The sequence below is a fragment of the Erpetoichthys calabaricus genome, chromosome 2 (assembly GCF_900747795.2).
Source record: "Erpetoichthys calabaricus chromosome 2, fErpCal1.3, whole genome shotgun sequence".
Classification (NCBI taxonomy): Eukaryota; Metazoa; Chordata; class Cladistia; order Polypteriformes; family Polypteridae; genus Erpetoichthys; species Erpetoichthys calabaricus.
This window is the reverse complement of record NC_041395.2, coordinates 281,469,893-281,492,758: the sequence shown is the minus strand read 5'-3', so window position 1 is coordinate 281,492,758 and position 22,866 is coordinate 281,469,893. Positions and strand designations below refer to the sequence as shown.

Below are 22,866 nucleotides of genomic sequence, written 5' to 3'. Positions count from 1 at the left end.
AAGTATGATTGTGCTGATATAGAGCTTGTTTTGAAACCATAAAACAATAACGTGTATTACAAATCAAACAGTCCATCGCACTGATTAGCGTTGCAATACATCAAAAATCCAACAGAGCAGAACTGACGATCCCGACAGAGAGATCCTTTTTGGCGAAGTTTGCTCTCCGAAGATAGTGCATTGTTTTTCCTCTGGTGGCTTACCTTTCTTCCATAGTCCAAAAACATGTTGTGCTCTTGAGTGGTGACAGACTTGGCATCGTGTAAGCGAAAGTTTGGATGATTTGTGTAATGACAGGCGTCCCGTTGAGGTTAGAATCCTGACCCATTAGCTGTGCCGTGAGAGTAGGCTGAGAAAAAATAAAAGTCTCTAAAAATGTTGCAAAGTGTGAACTGAAAGCGATTAAAGTATTGTTTAGGTTTCGGAGATATGGAACTTCAAAGTGCGAGTGTCGAGCGACGAACTAACTATACCACGGTCTTTGCACTTCTGTTTGCGTCTGAGCAGCAAGCACTTGGAATCATTTTGTCCGCTCGCTTGCCTTCCTGGCCAGTGGACATTAACAAAAGTGGCCTCACGGCAAGGAAAACATCCGGCTAAGTAGAGTGCTTCCAAGTTTTTAAATAATTTCAAGATAATTTGGCCAGTGTACATTGCATATAGTTACATTTATTCCACAGACAGGAAATATAACACGTCACAGAAAATTCTCCAGCCATCTTCATCCTATTCAGAATCGGGTGTGGAATATCTGTCTGTCCGTCTGTATGTGAGTGGGTGTGTGTGTGTGCCCGTTGTTATTAAGGTTTTGGTTGCCAAATCCCGAAGCGTCATGCTCAAGACAGGGGCCCGCTTCGGAGGCGCACTTTCAAAAATAAAGGTGGCAGAGTGGTTCTCCAAAGCGATACTATACAAGAACCATTTTTGGTTCTTATAAGACCATGAAGGTTCCAGGAAGAACCTTTATTTATTTAGATATGTCACAGGATCAATACAGTACATAACCATGAATAGATCTCAGATTTGTGAAATACCAATAAGTCGTGATTTTTAAAAGGCTCTCGCCATAAATCCAGGTTTTCTGAATATGTTAGTGTTCTGCTTGGTAGCCTACTATATACAATCCTGCATATTAAGAACCATTTTAAAGTACAAAGAACCAACTTCACATGCAGAAAACCTTTCCAAGAATGAAATAGTGTTTGGTCAAGCAAACCATCAACAGGGTACCACGCAACTGAGTAAAGTGTCATTAAAGAACTGTTATTTTTAAGAGTGTGCTCTGTCACGTCCACATCACAGATTACAATCGCTAAGCAACCTTTGAAAACGTGGGAGGAAAACGTGTGCACCCGGATAAAACCACTGAACCACCGAGAGAACGTGCATATTTTGAAGATTGTAATTCGCCACGAATACGGAAAATAATCCATCCTTTAAAAGTAGAAGTGCAAATGTTTTCAAGCCTGCCTCATAACTTTTTAAGAGTTAACGGGAAAATGTGCTGCTTACGTCATCGAAAACAGCTGCGCAAGTCACGCAAGAAAATCGAGGCTCAGCTGACAGCAAAACCTGTGACGTTTGAAGGTTACATTTCTGAAGTAGAGGGAAAAAGTAAAAACAAAATGAAGAATCTCGAAGAACTGTATAGACTTTCAACACACAGACCTAGGCATCCTTAATGTACATGCAATCGTATCTGTCTTTTGCGTCCATCCATTGGTATGTACAACTTTCAATCGCATCTGTGTCTTATGAAACAGCAGGAAAACAGAACGATTTACTAGTCATTCGTCTTTCCGTTGTTCTAGCCATTAAATTCTACTACTTTATTTTAAGTTGAACGTATCTTCTCAAAAATCTTGGTTGTAAAATGTTCTTATAAATCTTTTATTACCTTAATTTAGCTTTGGAATTTCCTCCTTTAAACTCTGTTGCAGCAGCCCAAAGTGTATAATTTAACACATTTGAGACTGAATGTATTGATTACTCATAACCATGTTAGGTGGTTAGTAATGAGTGGTTCAATAAGCCTCATTGATACGGAAAACATCTTACTGCAGTGAAAACCGATTTTCCTTAGACAAGTCTGTCCAACGTATGCATTGTTTTATCTGCGCATTTTGTGTTTGTGATTGCGTTAATAGATTTGATTTTATGATTCTGCAATACTAACATTTATGCTGTTTATCATGATTTGAAACTGTGAAAGCCCAATATGTTCATATTTGGTGAAATATGACATATTGATGATATGCAATAATCAGTTAGACAGTGTTGTCATGTGGCGGTAGAAAAGGAAATGTATTTCACTAATATAATAGATAAATGCAATGCAAAATATTCAAAGTATAGCTTATACACTTTATAACGTACTGTATAACATTTAAATACTTCTTTAAGTTATACAGCGTTTTCGATAAGTGTCAGGTCTCAAGTGCTAATTGAAGAGCTTAAATACCCAAATGTGAACTTGTTGTTTATAGCGATGGTTCATTCCGAAATGCACTTCTTAAGAAACAAGGGACAATTACGCCGTAGACGATACGAATGGTCTAATGGTAACACGAACCAATTCAATCATTTTTGCACAGGAATAAATCAACAGACAAAAATCAACGCCCAGCACCTGGAGCAGATACAACTAAAACATACATACATACATACATACATACATACATACATACATACATACATACATACATACATACATACATACGCACACATACACAACTATCACACCTTCTGAACAGAATCCATCCACCATACTGACTGGTGTCGCGTGTCATCCCTTCAGTCGTGTAGACAAAGTTAATTTCAGGAAACTCTGGCACAAGAACGATCTACAGTGGAGATTATTTTAATAAAATGTGGCAATACAACAACAATAATAATAATAATAATAAACACCTACACATGTGTTGCTTCCTGAGTCAGTGGTTATCCCTGGTGCCCTCTTAAAAATAAAGGTGCCAGAGTGTTTCATGAGAACGATGACATAGGGGAACCATTTTTGGTTCTCAAAAAAGCTATCCACACGAAGCTTCCAGAAAGATCCTTCATTTACTTTATTTGTTTATTTATTTATTAGATCCGTAACAGCATGGAAATTTGAACAGTTAAAGGTAAAAACGTACGAGACGTGTGTGACATCTGAGTTAATTGCATTTACTTTATCCCCAACAAAATAAATGAATACCAAGGACGCTAGTGATCCAACATTTTGAGGTGCAGCAATAATCAGAAAGTGCTGTATAGTTTAAGAGAACAGAAGAAGACATGACTGTGGGTTTGTCAGTGGGCTTTGCGATGGACAAGCGCCCTGCCCTGCCCAGGTCTGGATAATGCGGAGCACCCAAAGTCCATGGATAGCAACCTATACTGCTGTCTCACACTTTCAAAGTCCTGGGTTCAAAACCTGAACTGTATGTGTGCAGTTTGCACCTTCTCCATTGGTGTTAAGGTTTTCCTCGGAGCTCTCCTGTTTTTCTTTCATAGATGTACAAGTTAGGTTGGCTAGCGTACTGGTCCTTCTTTTTGCCGTAGGCCGCCAGGATAAATTCGAGTCACAAGAACCCGAATTGGGCAAAGTGGGTACTGATCCGGGTGTTGTTATTTGCATTTAATTTATATTCTTCATCCTGTAAAGCACTTTGAGCTACATCATTTGTATAAAAAAGTGCTATATAAATACATGTTGTTGTTGTTGAGTCCACTGGCCACGATTTTGCCTACTTTCTTTTTATGTTGAACGTAATACTACCTGCTCTTAAGATGTTTATTATTATTATACATTTCTGTTTATGGAGCTGAAAACGGTGAAAAATCAGTTTTATACAGTAAACCATGACAGTTGAATAGGGTGTGCTATAGAGGTTTGCTTAGCATATTATTAGGAGAACATTGAAAGGCAGTGTGATTTTTATCCCCATGTATCAAATACGATTTTCAATTCTCCCCCTAGTGTGAAGTAACCTTTTCCAATTTCGTTTTCCTGCATAACTGCTAACTGTATCTGCCGGAACTGAAGTTCTGTCCTTTACATACAATGAAATCACTTTCTGACTTCATTGGTTTATTTAAATGGGAACGAATGTTGAAAGAGTAACTTACACAAGTTGAACACAAGAAAAATTACCCAAAGACGCTTGCGTTACGCGAACGGTTACCTCAAAAGTGACCTCATGCTGCAAATCCGTTTGATTCGTCTACGTTCGCAACCTCGGATACAGTTTTAAAATGAATCTCCCTAACAATGTAGAATTCCTAATTAATTAGGCAGACGGAAAACTCAAAAAAGCACCAATGAGAATGCCACCTGGGCTTGCAGGGTCCAGAGAAGAGCTTGGTATTGGGCTGTCACGCTTCAATGGCTATAAACCTCCACCCTCAGGAAAAGCGTCTCTGCGAGGAGCGTAACTGCCACTTCAGAGCAGACCCCTCACAGCTCACACTTGAAATCCCGCAGAGATAGACGCCTGCGGACCTCCACCGAACTGAGAAGCACTCGCTCAATAGTGGATTACCTAAACATCGGGCTGGTAAGTGTCAATGCACTTTTAAAACAATGTTACTAACTGAATCTTAAAATTATTTCTTAAATTTGAAAAATGAATTGGTATATTATTGGTATAGTGCAGTGCAGTTTTATTGCAAAAACGTTGATTAGAATCTTAATGGTCTACTGTAAAACTGAGAAAAACAACTGGTACACGTCTCTGTTTGTTCCACTGGATCCATATGTATATGATGTTCCACCAGCGCAACTTAATCGCATGTCCAAAAAGTAAACAGAAAAATGGACAGTTTGAGTGCCAGATGGACACACAATAGGAAAATTCAAACCGAAATGCTTGAAACAAAGACAGTCCGCTGAAGAAACAGACCACCTCTGAATTAATAGCAAACTTGATTTGGTCAGTATGTACACATTTAATGTAATTTTAAAGTGTAGTATAATGAAATGATCTGGGGGTCAGGATGACGCTTGAAAGTGGAAGTGTAACTTGCATAATCAGGCTTAACCCAAATATATTTTTCCTCTTATGTTTTACCATTTTTGATATTTAGCTACGGACAGTGTATTTTCTATCCTCTCAAATTTGTAAATCTTGGAAATTCTAAGTAATTCTCAGCAAGGTGCTCTATATCAATCTTCCAGTGACAGGGTATCGTTTAGTAGACACATCACGTTATAAGTCTCAGCTTTTGCTAAACTGTCACTTTTTTGTTTCCGATTAGTGAAAACATGGACCTTAACTACTTCTCCAAGTCAATATGGGCAAATGACAGCAAGTTACCCCACCATCACCTCACCGATCTTTTAACAAGTGTGTACATCACTCGGGACGTCCCAGAAGGAACTACTTTTGGACCCTGTCTCCTTCAAAACACGTTTTATGACACCATTGCATTTATAGCGCTGAAGTGTTCCGACAGAAGAAACAAGTCTTATGTGTTTCGGGTAAGCTCTGATTTTTACATATCTGTCGTTTTCATGGGGATCTATTCCAGTAATGCTGAGCAATTATCAAATATGTTTCTTTACTGTGCAGAGCCAGAAGCAGTAGCTTTACAAATATATTGTCATTGGAAAGAACTTACACGCTCTGATCTGTAATGTCAAACGGAAAGGCGTAAGAGAGGTTGAGAGATTTTAAATACATCGCCGCTTATTCTTCGATCATCTTATTTAATCATGTTTGGTAGTAGCATTTTATGTAAAAATAAATTTACCATATCAATGATTTTACTTAAATTGTTCAGCCATAAGACAAGTGATCTGATATGAATAGGATATATTAAGTACATTTTCTAACAGTTTAATTACAAATATATTGGCACTGCTCAAGATGTAAACACAAACATACATAAATCGAAAACTTAAAAAAGAAAAAAAAAAAGATGAAGATGTTTGATTAATAGTGCCACTCCTGTTATTCCACACCTACAGCTTGGTCGTTTATTTTTATGTGGATACTTTCAAAGTACTATCATTAACAGAGCGATATATCAATCCTCTTGCAGGAAATTATGGACTAAATAGTTTTGAAAAATTGCTTTACGACTTTGAATCAATAATAAACTTTATCAGCCTTTTTATTGACCCACACTTTCAAGAACATTTTTGAGCTGTTAAAATCAGTAGCTGTCCAAACCTTATTACTTGTGTATGTCAGTTAATGTTCCAAACGAAGCTATAATTTTAAAGATCGTGAATATATGCGTGTTCACAATATATGCGTGTTCACTTGATAGAGATGCTTTCGCCTTTCTAACGACACTTAATAGATTCTTTTATTAAGATGAAGAAGCGAATCTGTCAGAATGGCAGAGAGGGTGAACGTCGCGCATTAGGCTGATTATTCATTTCTCTCAGCACAGTCTGTGCTTGTGTTTCTTTGGCATAGTCGTTACTATTGTATCTTGCATATATCGGTCCCTGTGTATTTTAAACTTCCCATGGTTGCCAGTCTTGCAGATGATTTGAACTAAATCTTTACAGCACTGAAGTTACTTTGACCCATACTACGCTCGCATTAGCAGCACCGCATGTTTAGCTAAACTCGAACACGCTTTTAGTGTATTACCTGGGGGCTTAGCTCGTTTACTTTCAAAATCAGACCCATTCGAGTCTCCATGTACATAACGAAAGCTTGACTTTACAAATCCAGCATCGATGAAACGTGACACTGAATGATCATTACACATTTTCTCGAAACTTAATGTCAGCCTGTTTGCTGTTCCTGCCCAGGTGGACACAGAAGCAATGCAGAATTCTCCGAATGTTCTCCACTGGCTGCGCCTTGTGCAAGCGGCCAGCAACAGCAAAGAGCAGAACCTTGAAGCCTTCCTGAAAGGCGGACAACTGTATTTCAGATCCACAAGAAATATAAAGAAAGACGAAGAGCTTCTCGTGTGGTACGATGATGAACTTTCTCACCTCTTGGGATTTAGTGAAATCAAAGCCCGCCTGTCACCTGATGGTAAGTATCTCCTATCAAGAGCGTCTAACGTTTTATACTTGTAGACTAAAATCAATATACTTTACTATTGCAGCAAACATACATATAATTTAAAAAGAATAATTAAAAGGCTAAGCCATTTGAGTGATAGATAGATAGATAGATAGATAGATAGATAGATAGATAGATAGATAGATAGATAGATAGATAGATAGATAGATACTATCTATCTATCACGATGCTTAATTTAAGTGCAAATGTCATTTAAAAAGAAGGAAAACGATTTAGGGTATATTGCTAAATGTAAACTGATTATAAATCTGTAATTTACACAAAGATATACACTTCATCTGTTTTAAGGAAAAACTAGAGAATATTGCTAAATTTAAACTGCTTATAAATCTGTAATTTAGACAGAGAGGCACAATGTATTTTAAAGTGATATTTTACCACGATAAAACCCTAAATGCTTCACGATGAGCAGACTCTCAGTGTTTTCTTACTGAAAGAGCTCTCTACGTGAAGTTTGCATGTTCTCCCGTTATTTGTTCATTTCAAAGTCATGATGGTCATTTAAAGATGCTGTTAGGCTGGACACTTTATATTAATCTAGTGTGAGTGTTGGTGCTCGGCGAAAGACTGCCACCTGTGAAAAATGATCCAGTTTTGTGTCCATTTCTTGGAAGAGAGGGACTACAGGTTTGACAAAATGTGCCGTAAGATGTAATAAAATACTGAAGTTTTGCTAGATTTTTACTTGTGTTTTATATATTATCGATTCTGTAGCAAACAGTTCGGCATTTTGACACATTTTATACTTTTTGTAGGTTTTAAATGCTTGAAATGTGACCAGACATTCAAGAATGAAAACCCTTTCATGGCACATACACGCTTTCTTTGCATCCAAGGTAAAAATGATTTTCAAGAGAGAAAGATGACTGAAATAAAGCGCACTTCTCGGGTGACCGACTTTCACAATATTGCCCGGGATTTGGAGTTCAAACGAGGCAACGCAAAAGAAGACATCGCCAACGTATTTTTCCGCAAGGGAAAATGTATCGATCAAGAAAGTGTGAAAAGCAACAAATCAGTATTGCTGGAAAAGACCAATTTTTCTAACGTGCATAACACCGTCTTTATGAATAGGGACAGCCAAGATGTTGTTCCCGAGTTGACAGCTTCTGTTTTGAAACTCAGTGATGGTAAATATTTACTGACTGAATCTAAATCTAGCGCCTTTACTGAAGTACGGAAGGACAAGGACAGAATAAAGAACGAAAAGACAGAGACCATCTCAGAAAAACATAATAAGCAAACAGGGCTGAATCGGTTAGTAGCAGACTCCGCTTTGAAGTCGACAGGGAGCGCATTTTCTTTAGTAGTGCCAAAGGGAGCGGAGGAAGACCAAAAAAGTGCGTTCTGTAAGCCCAGTAAAAGGGTGGTAAGCGACTGCTCGGCTCTTCCGCCCCACAAGTTAAACGTTTCAACTGGGAGTCTAAGGGACTTGTCAGACTCTATTACCTCCAATGATATTTTAGGATATGGCAGTCTGTTGGGATCTAAATTATTAAACACCGATTTGGCGACCACGACCTCGCTTCAGACAAACATTCACATGACCTCATCCCTTCCTTACGCTTCCGAAGCCTGGCCTAGACAGATCGGAGTACAATTACAGACCACGTCTTCCCTAACTTTACTCCCACCCTCATTCACGTCTTTTGGGGTGGCAGCTCAGAACTGGTGCGCTAAATGTAACCTGGCTTTTCGGATGACGTCGGATTTGGTTTTTCACATGAGGTCCCATCACAAAAAGGAATTTGCTGTGGAATCGCAGACGAAGAGGAGGCGAGAAGAAAAACTAACCTGCCCGATCTGTCACGAATACTTCAGAGAGCGTCACCACCTATCACGGCATATGACGTCTCACAATTAAACTAAATGACTCGGTTGCCAGGACAATTTGCATATCTAAAGGTTTTTGCATTGACTTTGTCGCGATGCCTTTAATGTAACTTTGTATTGTTGGTTACGAGATGGGGCGAAGAAAAGATAAACGCGTCTTCTGCCATTAACCAATTCTAACAACCTCTGGAATGTCAACTTCGGCTGAAATCAATTATTTCACTATCAACGCACCCAAGAACTTTGCTTTTACCTTTATTAAAGTCTTAATTAAGTTCAATCTCTGCTGTATTTCTTCAGTACAATTTGTGAAACAAACGTTTTAATGGTTATGTTGATATTAAAGGGAACCACAAGAAAAAGCGCACTTAGTTCCATCTTTGAACAGAAAATCCAAAAGGATCAGTTTTTAATATACTTTACATTTATATTTTCATATATTTGCTTAGCAGACGCTTTTATCCCAAAGCGACTTACAAAAGTGGTCAACATAATCGAGTAAACATCACTCTGGGGGACTGTTTGGGGAAAAGTGTCACAGAGCAATGGAACAACTTGATCACCAAAAGCGAAGATCTCAGAATAAAATGCAACTATTACTCAAAAGTCTCTTCAGACAAGGATTAAACACATTGGGGGGAGTCGAATGGGGTGGGCAGTAGGTTCCACCAGCCAGAGGCTATGCATGAAAAGAGTATGAACTGCGGTTTGATACCACGCAGTGGTGGCGTTATAATTATATACTTAATCTTTATTTCCATTGTATAAACAAAACGGTACTGGTCAAAGCAATGTACAGCATAGCAGCAATTAAATTTAAACCCACTTGACTTCGCAAGTAATTGAGGAATGATACTCTTATTTAATGAGAGGGGGCCCTCAAGCAAATACCTGGTATTAATACGGCTTTGTTAAATGATTGTTTAAAAAGCACACATATGATCGCGGCCAGTTAATGTTGTATCTGGGTAGAAATATGGCCATTAGTATGGCCATTAGTCAATGCCTTGAGTGGCCACACTAGCCCACTGGAACACAGTTGAAAATATGTAATGTGTGATTTAACTAGACACTCGCGGGCAACATTAAGCGACACTAAATATTGAATAGTGGTGTTTTTTAAACAAGGTTTTGACAGTACAAAAGAATATTACAGAACTACAGAAGAAGGTACATTCCACGAGGTCACGGTATACACGTCTTCAGGTTTGCTCGTTTATGTAATGAGTCGCACCCCACGTCCATCGGAACTTTTTAGAATAAATGTATTACAGATTTTTAAAATAAAAGTTTTCAATCGTATTTGTGCTATTTAAGGTAAAGGAAATATTGTGTTCCGAGTTGCAGGTGTCAATTCGAATTGGCAAAACAATATAAGTCGCTTTTATGTTGTATTTATCGATAATCTTCTAATTTAAAACATTTAAGGCTTTTTTTAAATGTGTGTGGTGGGAAATGAAAGACGGCAACGACCAGACATCAGATTGACTGAACGATTGTGTCAGTTTGATTGCGAGTCTAATTTTAACTAACTGTAATGATTGAAAGTGTACGTGAGCGCTGTGCTGTAATAGTCGGCCGTCTAGTCCGGACTCCATTCTTGTATTGTTTCTCCATCGGCTGGTTGGACACTGGGAACCGAAGGGCCGGCTCTGGAAAAAGCAGATCGATTATTTGAGTGAGAAAGTTTAATCAATTCATGACCAATAATATTAACCATTATATAATTTTAAAAATTGTACCTTGAAAATGGAGTGCTGTATCTCCAAAATGTGATGGCTTGAATTACGTGGAGACTGTGGGGGCTTTACCGAGGCTCAAACCGGCTCGCTGCTTCGATTTCTAGCAAGTCTTATCATTTGCTTTAGCGTCTTGTTAAACACTCCACGTATAATTGTGGACACTTTTTAATATTTTGGGTGACAATTAAGTAACTAATTCTTTTTTGAGGAATCAGGTGTTCGTATGAACTTTACACACATTTTTCAGGTGACAGCTTTATTGCTAAATAATAATAATAATAATATAAGTCATGTTAACGTTTATGTATCTTTACACACAATATAACAGTAAACTGAACAGATCTATGCTGGATAAGGAAAAAGAACGTTCCGTGTTGACTACTGTTTTAAACTTCATTTATATTTCTTTTATGTAGTACATTTGTTTCAATAATATAATAATGGTATATAGACAAAATAATGATGAATATTCGTATGCTTTACTTTATACACCAATTTGATCGTCAAAAGTTGAATACTCGTGCATGTTGCCTTATAAATGTCTGTTTTATTCCCTGGTCCAAAAGAACTGTGCATTAAGGCTGAATGCACAATAAAACTCTTCTGAATTACAGTATTTGCAAGAAATGTTTTTTTTTTTCTATTGATAAGGGACAAAGCATCGCTACTTGTCGTTTATTTACATTTTAACGGTATTTTCGACTATTTCACTCGCATAGGCATCCACATTTTAAAAAATAAAGGTGCACTCGTCAGAATGCTGGCATGATGGAACCATAGGATCAAAAAGAACTAGCGACATTGAGGCTCCTGCGGAAAGAAGCCTTTATTGATTTAGAACCACAGCAGGTAACATAATGATAAATGATATACAGATTTGTGAAATTCCCTTTTTCCCTCTGTTTTTAATTTTAAAGTAGGGCCTACTCTCACCGCGTACAATAACACAGGCGAAGTTCACGATTCATGGTTTTCTTGATCTTTTTGTATTCCGCCTACTAGACATTAAAGATTTCCGTTTTGTCCACTTATCAGGAACCTTTTTCAAAGACCAAAGTGTCAATTTCTTATGCAAACAACCTTCCTAGATTTAACTGGTTATTTGTCAAGCGACGGTTCTTGAAGAATCGCACGGCCCAGTAAAATGTCATTAAAGAACCACACGTTTTACGAGTGCATCCATCAATTTTTCAGGCCCACCCAATCAAATCAAACGGGAAACAAGTCAATTGTAAGGAGAACAGCATTTGTGTTGTATAGTGTAAAACACGAAAATGTGTAAAAATAAAATGACAGTGCAGTCAGTATATGCTGCTGATATTTTTCAGGGTCTGAAGAAGAGTTAAAATCAAATTCAAGCTTTCTTTATTTTTCAGCAAAAATGCCAGATCCTTCATTCTGCAGCACTGTAGGCCAAGGCACAAAGCCGCGACTCTAAATAAAACAATCACAGTGTAAATTGGGCATGGAAGTTTTTTTCACATTTAGCTGTTTGAAGTCAGCAAGATCTGCAGCATTTCAAAAAACAATCCCCCACATTCAGTTTAATGAGGAATGATTTGAACATTAAAAACCCTTTCAATTATTAAGTCCACGTGTTCAAAATGTTAAGAAGAGAAGCTAAGGCTAGTCAATTCCACGCTTTGATTTAAGGCCAGCGTTTGTTTTCCTCTTATTCTATTGAATATTATTTAAGGTTGACTTTTCTGTTCTGATATAACTGCAAGATAAATTTTTCATGCCAAGTATGAAAGTGAGATTTAATGTTAACTGTGGTATTTTTTATATATTAGTTCCATAATTTATGCGAAACAGCTAGAAATCCACGAAGGAAACACAATGAGTCACTTATATTAAAATAGTTTGTTATTTCTAAGCTTTGAACCCGTATCAGAGGTCATCATCAGAGGAAAATGATTAGACATACAGCAGTCAAAAGCAATATATAACAAATTATTGGGTAATAAGGTGGGGTTCAGAATGAGTTGATCATGAAGTTTTTTTTATTATTATTATTTGGATGTTCTTCTTTTTCAGCCCGCATATGCTGGGTTCAAGTCCAAGTGCTTGTTAATGCCGCGATTCAGCCCGCTCTCTGGCTCTCTTAATATTAGCCCTGAATTGTACTTGTGCTGTGTTCCACGTGTGTGTCCGGTTGAACTTGTATGTGAGTATATCAGAGATCATGGGTCCTTTCTTCAGCCGGCATTGCGATTTTCCTATGCAAAAGCTCAGAGAAAGCTCAGAAGTCTAAAACTTGATGGTTGGCTTTCACTTATGATTAAGATACTGAGAAGGAAAAAGAGGCAGCATATATGTGCAGTAATTCTCCATCTTTGCATGCTTTTGGAATTAGCACGTTACTACCATAGACTGGATCTTTTTGCAAAAACTAAAATAAAATATTTTGTTTGAGTTTTTTACAAAGCCAAAATGTATAACTGACAATATCTGCCTAACGTTTTGGTGTAAGGCATGACTCAAACATGGAAAGCAGGGTAAAATCACACACTTTCTCAGAATGGGCAAATTCAGAGTGTCCCAGTAGAGTAATACCCCTGTATTTAAGGTGCTGGCTCAGATTGCTCAGAGGAAACACCCACATGAAAGAGGAGAGAGGATGTAGACTCTAACCAGACTGCACAGGCAAACGTTAAAAGACAATCATGTAAGACAAGAGTGCTAACCTATGCTCCTGAGCTACTCTATACACCGAAAAGTCTGCTCAGAAATTTAATTTCAGGTAAGACTCACAAAATAAATAGTTTCAACCTTGATAATCGGTGCAGGAAAAGAGGTAGTTGAGAAGTGGAGTATTTAATCCAAACAAAAGTTCTGATGCCTTTGTCATAAACTTTGCCAATAGCTTAATTTGCTAGGAGCCTGGAGAACTGGCTGGTGAAATTCTAACAATCTTTACAACTTTTATTGTTGTCAATATATTAGCTAATTTATGTCTTATTTTATTGAATTTTAACAGACACTCTGGAATAAGAAATTGAGAAGATCTTCATTGTTAGTAACAAGCATTGTCAAGCCATGTTAGGTTTAAGAAACCTTAGACTGGCTTTAAGGAGTTCATATTGACGCTCCATCTAGGGTTGTTTTCCATCTTACCCTTGGGATAGACTTTGACCCTTGAGCTCCTTAGCTTGATTAAGTGGGTTAGAATATGAATGGTTGAACAGTACATGTGAGCACATAATAATACTTTTATGTTAAATGACTGACACCCTGTCTAGGACTTCTTCCTGTCTTGGTCCAGATCTGCTCATTTAGACACCCATCACCCTGAGTTGGATTAAGCACGTCTGGAAATGAAGACTTTGTGAAACTGTGAACAATTAACTTGCGCTAATAATAATTATGCAGAAGTCACTAAGATTGCCCTCTTTTTGATGACAATGAACACACACTCTGTAATACTGAAAGTATTATATAGAATTGTGTGATACATTGAACCATGTGGGTAATTAAAGAATATCATTCAATAAAATGAATTAAGTTCACAACCAAAAGTATATGAATATGAATGCATATTCAAGGATCTAGCTTTGAAAACAGTTATTGGCAGAAAGGAATTTACATGACATTACTGTGGGCATAGTGAGTTTTCTTTGGGTGGTCTAGTTTCCTACCCCCTTACTAAACAAGCATTTTTTACACTGATGGGTGTACAGTACTCTGTGAAATGGTCCTGAATGAGTGCGAGTGCATGAGAGAGTAGGCCATTGAATGAGCAGGCTTGGTTTCTGCCTTGTCCAAGGTGTACCTAGAATAAGCTCTGGCTCATCCCCTGTATTGGAATAAGTCAATTTCTGCCCTGCCCCTTTGATATACTAAAAATACTAGTTTCTACACATTGGTGATTTTATAAAAGCAAAAATACACACATGCGGGATAAACGAAGTAAGGGATACAAAGTAAGAAGTAAATAAAGACTATGTCACTGTAAGTGCCCCTTTGGACATAAGTGATCAACAAGACAGTTCTTATCTCATTGCCGGTGGGGCTTTTCCAACTCAACTCACAATTTCAGGCTTATTTACTGGTATGCAGAGGCTATTCAAACTCAATCATGGGGACACTTCAGGTGTCATCACCAGAATCTCTTTTATCTTAATGATAACCTACTAAATCCCACTTTTGGAAAGCTGTGGTGCCTTTTACAGACTGCTGAATTTATATCAAGCCAATGCAATCTTCTGTTTAGATGTTCCAACCTTCCTGCCCTTGGTTTCTTATGTAGAGTTTCTCTGCTGCCACCTGCTGACCTAAGGCAGCACATCTTATCCTCCAGCTTTAATCTTCTTAGCATCTCACTGAAAGTGGAATTCCACAAGAAAGTCATGTCATGGCCTCTTTTCCAATGACAGAGTTTGCGTAGCACACTCTTAAAAATAATGCTTCTTTAATGACCCTTTACTTGTTTGTGTTATTTCTTGTAGAGTCATTGCTCAACAAATAACCATTTTATTAGGGTTCTTTGCAAATGAAATTGTTTTTTGGGCTTTGAAAAACTTCCTAATATATGGACAAAGCAGACATATTTAATGTCTAGTAGGTTATGCAGCAAGATACTGACTGATAAAGAAAACCTGAAGTAAGTGTTGTTGTATGTAGTGACAGTCCTTTTAAAATCATTACTGGTATTTCACAAATTGGTACATCTCATTGTGGTTATTTACTGTAAGGACCAATCTAAACAAAATGTTTCTTCAGGATACTTCTTGCACAGGTGTGGTGGTTAAGGCTTTGGACCTCAAACCCTGAGGTTGTTATGTTCAAATCCCACCACTGACACTATGTGACCCTGAAGAAGTCACTTCACCTGCCTGTACTCCAATTAGAATATCAAAGAAATGTAACCAATTTTATCTCAAAATTGGTTGATTGATTTTATCTGAGTAAAGGTGTTGTCGGCCAGATGAGTAAATGGTTCTTTTATGAATTTAGTTCCCCCATGGCATTGCTCTAGAGAACCACTTTGGCACATTTCTTTTTAAGCGTGTGCTGTCCAGTTACTAGTCTGGGTTTGTCCTCTTTAGATGACTTATGTCAAAACCTTCTCCTCTCTCCATCCCTCTTGCTGTGTGCCAGCTTAACTGTTTTTTTTCTAGGTTCACCCGGACTGGCATGTTGTCCCCTGCACTTATTAAATGTTCTTTCTGCTTCTGAAAAATCATTGTCAGTTTTTGTGCTTTTTATCCTTTCATTCATTCATCCATCCATTATCAAACCAATTCAGGGTCTTGAGGGCTAAAACATGCAAGTAAGAATGTGGCAATAATAACCCTATACATCCAAAGGGGCACAGATAATGAATGATTTAACTTCTTTTTTGAAAACACATCAGACTGGGAATCAAGCAGTACTTACCTTGAGTTCTAAACTCATTCAAAACAAAGAAATATAACAGAAAATTCTGAAACCTGCTCAATCCGGTTCAGGGTCATTGAAGACAGCAGCACTGGACATACAGCAGGAAACCTCATTGGACAGGCTGCCAATCACAAGGCACTCAAAACAACTGGCACACAGAAAAATAATAGGATATGCAATTTATTTTTTTAAAAAATGTAGCAATAGTGTGATTTCTCTCTCCTTCTTCTTCTTTCGACTACTCCCATTAGGAGTCGCCACAGTGGATCATCTTCTTCCATATCTTTCGGTCCTCTGCATCGTGTTCTGTTACACCCATCACCTGCATGGCCTCTCTCACCACATCCATAAACCTTCTCTTAGGCCTTCCTTTTTTCCTCTTCCCTGGCAGCTCTATCCTAAGCATCCTTTTTCCCAATATACTCAGCATCTCTCCTCTGCACATGTCCAAACCAACCTGAGACGAGATGAGACTTTTTTGAAGAGATTTTTTCAAATCCTGCAAGTCGAGACTTCGACCATGTAATTTTTTCAAGTAACGCCCTCCTCTCAACCATATTCAACCACGCACACGGCACTCTCATCTCTCATTCGTGTGAATGCTTTTGACAGACACCATTCCTGCTCTCTCAGCTCATTAAAATTTTAACGTTTTCACTTTAAGTTCCCAATTAAAGAAGACGTATTATGTCCAAATCTTATTGAAGAATTTCATCACAAAGGGTTATCAACAGTAAAAATGAGTACACGGGCAATCCTAGTACCGAGAAACAAGGAAGCCAAACGAATTAATGCCAAAAATGTTGATCAGTTACATGGCAAATTAGTTAAATGCGTATCAATAGACTATGCTGAAACAGTTGGTTGTGATCGGGCGGAAGATGAAAACATCAGCTTACAATATCCTGAAGAATATCTGCAACCGTTAACACCGTTTGTTCTTCCTCTGCACAAATTACTGTAGAAAGAAGGATGTATCCAAGAAAGGTAATGGAGTACATCTTCAGGGGATAACATTAGACAAGAAAGGAGATCTTGATATGCCATTTTGTATTAAAATGTTAACAGTTTCCCATTGGATTAGCTTTCGCAGGGCGGCACGGTGGCGCAGTGGGTAGTGCTGCTGCCTCGCAGTTTGGGAGATCTGGGGACCCGGTTCACTTCCCAGGTCCTCCCTGCGTGGAGGTTTGCATGTTCTCCCCGTGTCTGCGTGGGTTTTCCTCCGGGCGCTCCGGTTTCCTCCCACAGTCCAAAGAGCATGCAGGTTAGGTGGAGTGGCGATTCTACATTGGCCCTAGTGTGTGCTTGGTGTGTGGGTGTGTTTGTGGGTGTCCCCTTGGTTCCCTGCCTTGTGCCCTGTGTTGGCTGGGATTGGCTCCAGCAGACCCCCGTGACCCTGTGTTCGGATTCAGCGGGTTGGACAATGGATGGATGGATAGCTTTTGCAAAGACAATTTAGAAATCTCAGAGCCAAACATTCAAAAAAGTCATTTTATTTAATAGAGGGAAAGAAATGAAATTCTATCACAGGCAGTTATATGTCGTATTGTCAAGATGAAAGTCCAAACACAGACTCAAAATTCAATGAGATATTGATGAAAACTTAATTGAAAAAGATGTTTTTACTGAAGTTTTACAGTAAAAGTGAAAGTTTAAAAAGTTTTTGCATGTTAATTTCAAAGCCAAACAGAACAAAATCGTATTACGTAACGAATAACGCAACATGAAACATAATTTTCTTTCAAATTATTACATTTTACTCTTTTTTAATATGGTCAATTACTAGCTGTAATGTAAAATAGTTAGTTCTATTATACATATGTAACAATTCCCATGAAAATAACAATCTGTTTAAATTGTACATCTGCATTCCCATACGTGAGTGGCAGGACTGTAAAGAGGCTAGTGTGTAGCGCCGGCCCAGGGGTTGGCAAGCAACGCGAGCAGAGGACAAAGCCCCCTAGTCTTACACATAAAAAAATCCTTTAATTATACTGTAAAAGCTGTCACTCACATGGCTGATCAGTGTGTGAAAGTTCTCACTGTTAAAAATAACTATAATTAATAATAAAATTTATAATAATTATATTTATATAATGCTTTTCTCACTACTCATACTAATTTACATCAAGAGTGGGGGGCCATTTAAACCATCAGCAATGTTTAGCACCCTCTTGGATATGTGATAGTAGCCATCTTGCGCCAATGCACTCACCACACATTAGCAATTAGGTGGTGATGAGGTGAGAGGTAGTATCCAATCAGAGACAGGGAATGATTAAGGGGCCAGAATGGATGAGGCCATGATGGGTATACTCTACTCTTTTTGAAGGGTGCCCAGGGATCTTTTATTACCACAGAGAGTCAGGACCACAATTTTATGTCTCATCCAAAGAGCCACACCATATTTACAGGAAAGTGTCCCTGTACTGTGGCAGTGGGATCTACACACAGACCACAGGGTAAGCACCCCCTGCTGGCCTCACCTACACTTCTTCTAGCAGTAACCCAAGCTGTTCCTAGATGGTCTCAACATCCAACTATGGTCTGGGTCTGGACATGCTTAGCTTCAGATGGATGAGCTGTTCTGAAATGCAGGTGGTATGGCTGCTGGTATGCCTAATTATATAAAATGTTTATTGTTCATTGAATGGAAAGTTGAAGTAAGAATGCTACAGTAAGTTATTTGTGAAAATATGAAATACTGTAATCACTTGTTTATAAAATTAAAATGCATGTTGTAATGGATGGCATGCAGAGATAGTCATTGCCAGCATGGACTCCATTCCCATACCTGACTGAAAGGCCCAGGTGGCAAGTGAACAAAAAGAGTGGCAGGACATTCCCTGCCTTAGTGAGGAGGTTGGCAGAAGATGGCATCCTGGCAGGGCTGGACAGAGTACCCAGCCAGGGGGCCAATGTGATGGAAGGAAAGGGAGAGACAACCTATCAGGACTACAAGCTTCCCCAACTGGCTAGGTGGAAGCAACCCCAGGCAGTGCTACTAGTATGGACACCCACAATGCATGCTGGGAACTGTAGCTTCATGGGGCAGCCTTGTTGGGTTCTAAGGGTGCTGCAGGAATCTGTGATCCCTACTTTGTGGGGCTTTTATGTGTTCCGGAAACGTGCTTCTTACAGGCCATGCCTTGTCACTGGAAGTGCTCCCTGGTGTTGTGTAAAAGGAGTCACTCTGACTCATCCAGGTGAGTTGGAGTCTGGTGGAAGAGGACAAAGCTTGCATGGAGGAGGAGGAGATAAAGAAAAGGGAGAAGAAGAAAGTTGTACTTCTGTTTATTATTATGAAGAAGCTCTTTGTTAAGGCACTTTATTATAATAAACCTTTTATTTGTATCTGTGCAGTTTTGGCAGGGGTTAGTGGTCACAATATACACTGACAAAAATATTAATCAGTTAATAGCAAACCATGGATTCAAGGCAGAAAGTACCATGGATGACACACCAGTCCATTTCAAGCCGGCATTTGAAAGGGGGGGATAAGTGGTCATGGAATCTCTATTGTGCACTGTCAGATCATAAAATATATATGGTATAAAGCCAAATAGTGCTTGACTTTGCCTGATGATAATCCAGACTGTGCTGTCAGTCCCTTATAATATGTCTAAAATGTAATTTGCTCATGTCACTATTATTATAAATGAATTTTTAAAGTTTATAAAAGGATGCTTCCTGTGACTACACATTGTATTATGCAGTTTCAGAAAATGGATGGATGAACAGATGGATTAAAGAGGGTATTTGCATGTCCATGAAGTTAGAAGAAAAATTGCATTTAATTAACCAACATGGATCACATCATTGTGAACAAGAGTTTATACTGGTAGGTGTGGGCATAAGACAGGAAGTGACTGGATAAAATACACCATAAATACTTGGCAAGTTCACACATAAACTCTATACCTGCTCTCATAAAAATAAAAGTGCCAGGGTGGTTCTGCTGAGGGTTCCTAAAAAACCCATCGACGTGAAGGTTCCAGAAACAACCTTTATTTATTTAGATCTGTAACAGGTTCCATACAGTAAATAACCATGAATAGATAGGAATAGATTTGTGAAATACCAATGGCTCATAATTTTAAAAGGACTCTTGCTGCATACAATACCACAGGCTAACTTCAGGATTTCTTAATCTTCAGTGTCCTGCTAGTTAGTCTACCATACATTCAAGATTTCAGTTACCATTTCTTCATATTAGGAAGTTTTTGAAAGCACAAAGAACTAATTTCATATGCAAAGAACCCTTCCCAGAATGAAATGGTACTTGGTCAAGTGAAGGTTCAACAAGGGACCACACAACCTAGTTAAAAAACATAAAATGCCATTAAATAACCAGTATTTGTTTTAGAATATGGGTGATTGTACAGTTGTCAATTGATCTGACACTCCCATTTTTGGACATAGAGGAAAAAAGTGGAAGATTTGCAAAATATCAACACAGATACTCCAGGTAGAGTTATTTAAAGATGTCTGAAAATTGAATTAAAATGGATTTCTGATGTTTCAAAGTGAAGAGAATATCATTTTAAAATTTCTTGAAATGCATCTTGAATATCTTGAAACAGACATGTTAGCATTGTAACTTAATAGGGGGCACCACTGAGCATCAAACTCCAAACTCAATAATACCCAACAAACAATGGATTTGTTTAATCCAACAAGCACACAAACAGTGAAACACAGCCTAAAAATCATATAAACAATAAAGCTTTCTGTCTTTTTTGCCTCCAGTCGAATGTCGCTTTCTGCCTCGTAACTCTGTCTCAGTCTAAGTGAGGCTGCAAGCTCTCCTTTAAAGCAAACTGCTTCTGGCTTCCGGGCTCAGTAACTCAGAAACACTTCTGACTCATACATGAACCGGGCAGTCCTTCCCCAGCAGTGCCATCTGGTGGTACCCAAAAGCCCAGACAATGCTGTATCTCTAGATTCCAATTCCCATGCCACCCTGCAGGTGTCCTAAAGTGGTCCAGCCGTTAAGAACACTACCACCTGTTGTGTGGGCTTGTTCACCCCCTCCTTCCATTGTGACTTCCTGGCTGAGCATGAATCCTTCCTTTATCCCGGCCAGGATGCCTGTCCTTCCTTCCTGGTACATACACCATGTATCTTAACATTTATTTCAAGATATCTTTAAGTACATTTTGGTACACACTGCATTAATTAATCCCCGAAGGGAAATTGTCTTTTTGGATGACCTTTGTAGGTCAGAGTGCAGGGTGAGCCATTGGTCTTCTTCCAGATTACATTGAAATCATGTAGAGTCAGATATTTGGTAATGTTACTTATTTCATTCAACAGCTCTATGTTAAATTCATTTCATGTACTATCCAAGGAAGTGACTCTGGATTTTGTCTTCCTGTCTCAGTTTCAGGTCCTATTCACAATCTACTAACTGTCTCTGTGGAGTTTATATATTCCATTCAGATTCATTGTGCATTTTCTCTGTTTGGTTGGGCAGTTTGGTTAATAGCAAGGAGCAAAATACAGGCTTTGCTTGGGGAGTGGAGGTGCCCTTGGCGTCTGTAACCCGCTAATTAACACTTTGGACCCCCACAAAAACCTGCATATCAACAATGTGGGTCGATTCCTAAAAAAAAATTTAAATATGTTACAGTGTTGTAGATCACTCAAAGTCCATTTCTGGTTTTGCATATTAATATTGTGGGAGCTGGCTGATGCCTTTTCACCAACAGGGCAGAAATGCAGCTGCCTATGAGCTCTTCATGGCTTGGGCAAGGCAAGATACTTGAGTGGCAGCACTGTCTCTGATGGGGTGGGTAAGTAGGACCTTCGACAAGCCTCAAGAGAAATCAAACACAACAGCAGAGACTTCTAGAGAAAAAATCTACAGTGAATAGGAGCTCCATGCAGCCCTTAGCGCTTGTTTAAACCTCAGTGATGCTGAAGGAGAAATGGTGTAATGCTAAGTAGCAGAATGTGATGAAGACTGCTGATACCCTGATACTGACGTTACAGGGAACGTCAATGCTTCTACTTCTACTATTTTCTTTGCACTAACTAGAACTGCAGTGCCAATCAATCTACTTGACATCAATCTATATCACGAAATAGCCATTTTAGTGTTACAAATACAATATCAAAATTTGCAAACGTTCTGTGTGATACTGATCAGAAGTACAAGGTGCCATGGATTTTGCTTGCAGATTGTCTGTCATCTATATAAGATATACATATCCTAGCTGACAGCATTGTACATAACTAATTTCTTCTATATTCCAAAGTAGGAAATGTCAATGTTTATTCAGCTCTGGAGCACAGGACCCCTGATTTACCACAGGGTGTTTCTTACAATTGGTAATAGGCGTGTATGTGTGTGTGTGTGTGTGTGTGTGTGTGTGTGTGTGTGTGTGTGTGTGTGTGTGCAAGTCGCTCTGCAAAGATTAGTTCCTGTGCTGAGACTGAGAATGCTTCGATAGGTCCCAACAATGTTGGACTTTAGAAAATTCATGAATAAATGAACTTGCTATTAGAGGATGAAAACTTGGTCTGAAAAGTAAATATTAACCTTTTCTGAGAAAGCAGTCACACCATATACTGCAGCCTTTCTGTAGAATGTGTTGTTATTCTAGTGTTTAGTTCTAGATATTTCTCGAGGCGCTTTGGCAGGAAAATTAGGGTTAGGATTCCTGCTGTTCTAAAAATAAACCTGAAAGCAAACAGGAAGAGTCAAACATCTCACAACAGGGACATAACTGAGAGTCTGTGTAGAAATTCCCCAGACAGTGCAAGTCTTAGCGGCAGCGCAGAGCCCCCTGCTGGTTATTGACACTCAAATGGAATAGCATATAATATGTTTATTTAAGTGTTCTATGGTTTTTTGTAATTACATTTGC

At 38.6% G+C, this 22,866-nt stretch overlaps 1 protein-coding gene across 2 annotated transcripts; it reads left to right on the top strand.

The window, feature by feature from the left end:
• The first annotated feature begins 1,564 nt into the window (after nt 1-1,564).
• On the top strand, nt 1,565-9,154 carry prdm8 (PR domain containing 8). 2 transcript variants are annotated; one of them, XM_028795636.2, is made up of 4 exons: nt 1,565-1,722; nt 5,242-5,464; nt 6,755-6,986; nt 7,793-9,154. In XM_028795636.2, exons 1-4 carry the CDS (start codon nt 1,682-1,684, stop codon nt 8,899-8,901), a joined length of 1,605 nt encoding a protein of 534 aa, XP_028651469.2. In that variant the 5' UTR covers nt 1,565-1,681; the 3' UTR covers nt 8,902-9,154. The 2 variants fall into 2 exon arrangements, with proteins under 2 accessions (XP_028651469.2, XP_028651471.2); XM_028795638.2 differs by lacking the exon at nt 1,565-1,722 and adding an exon at nt 3,908-4,541.
• The last annotated feature ends 13,712 nt before the right edge of the window (nt 9,155-22,866 follow it).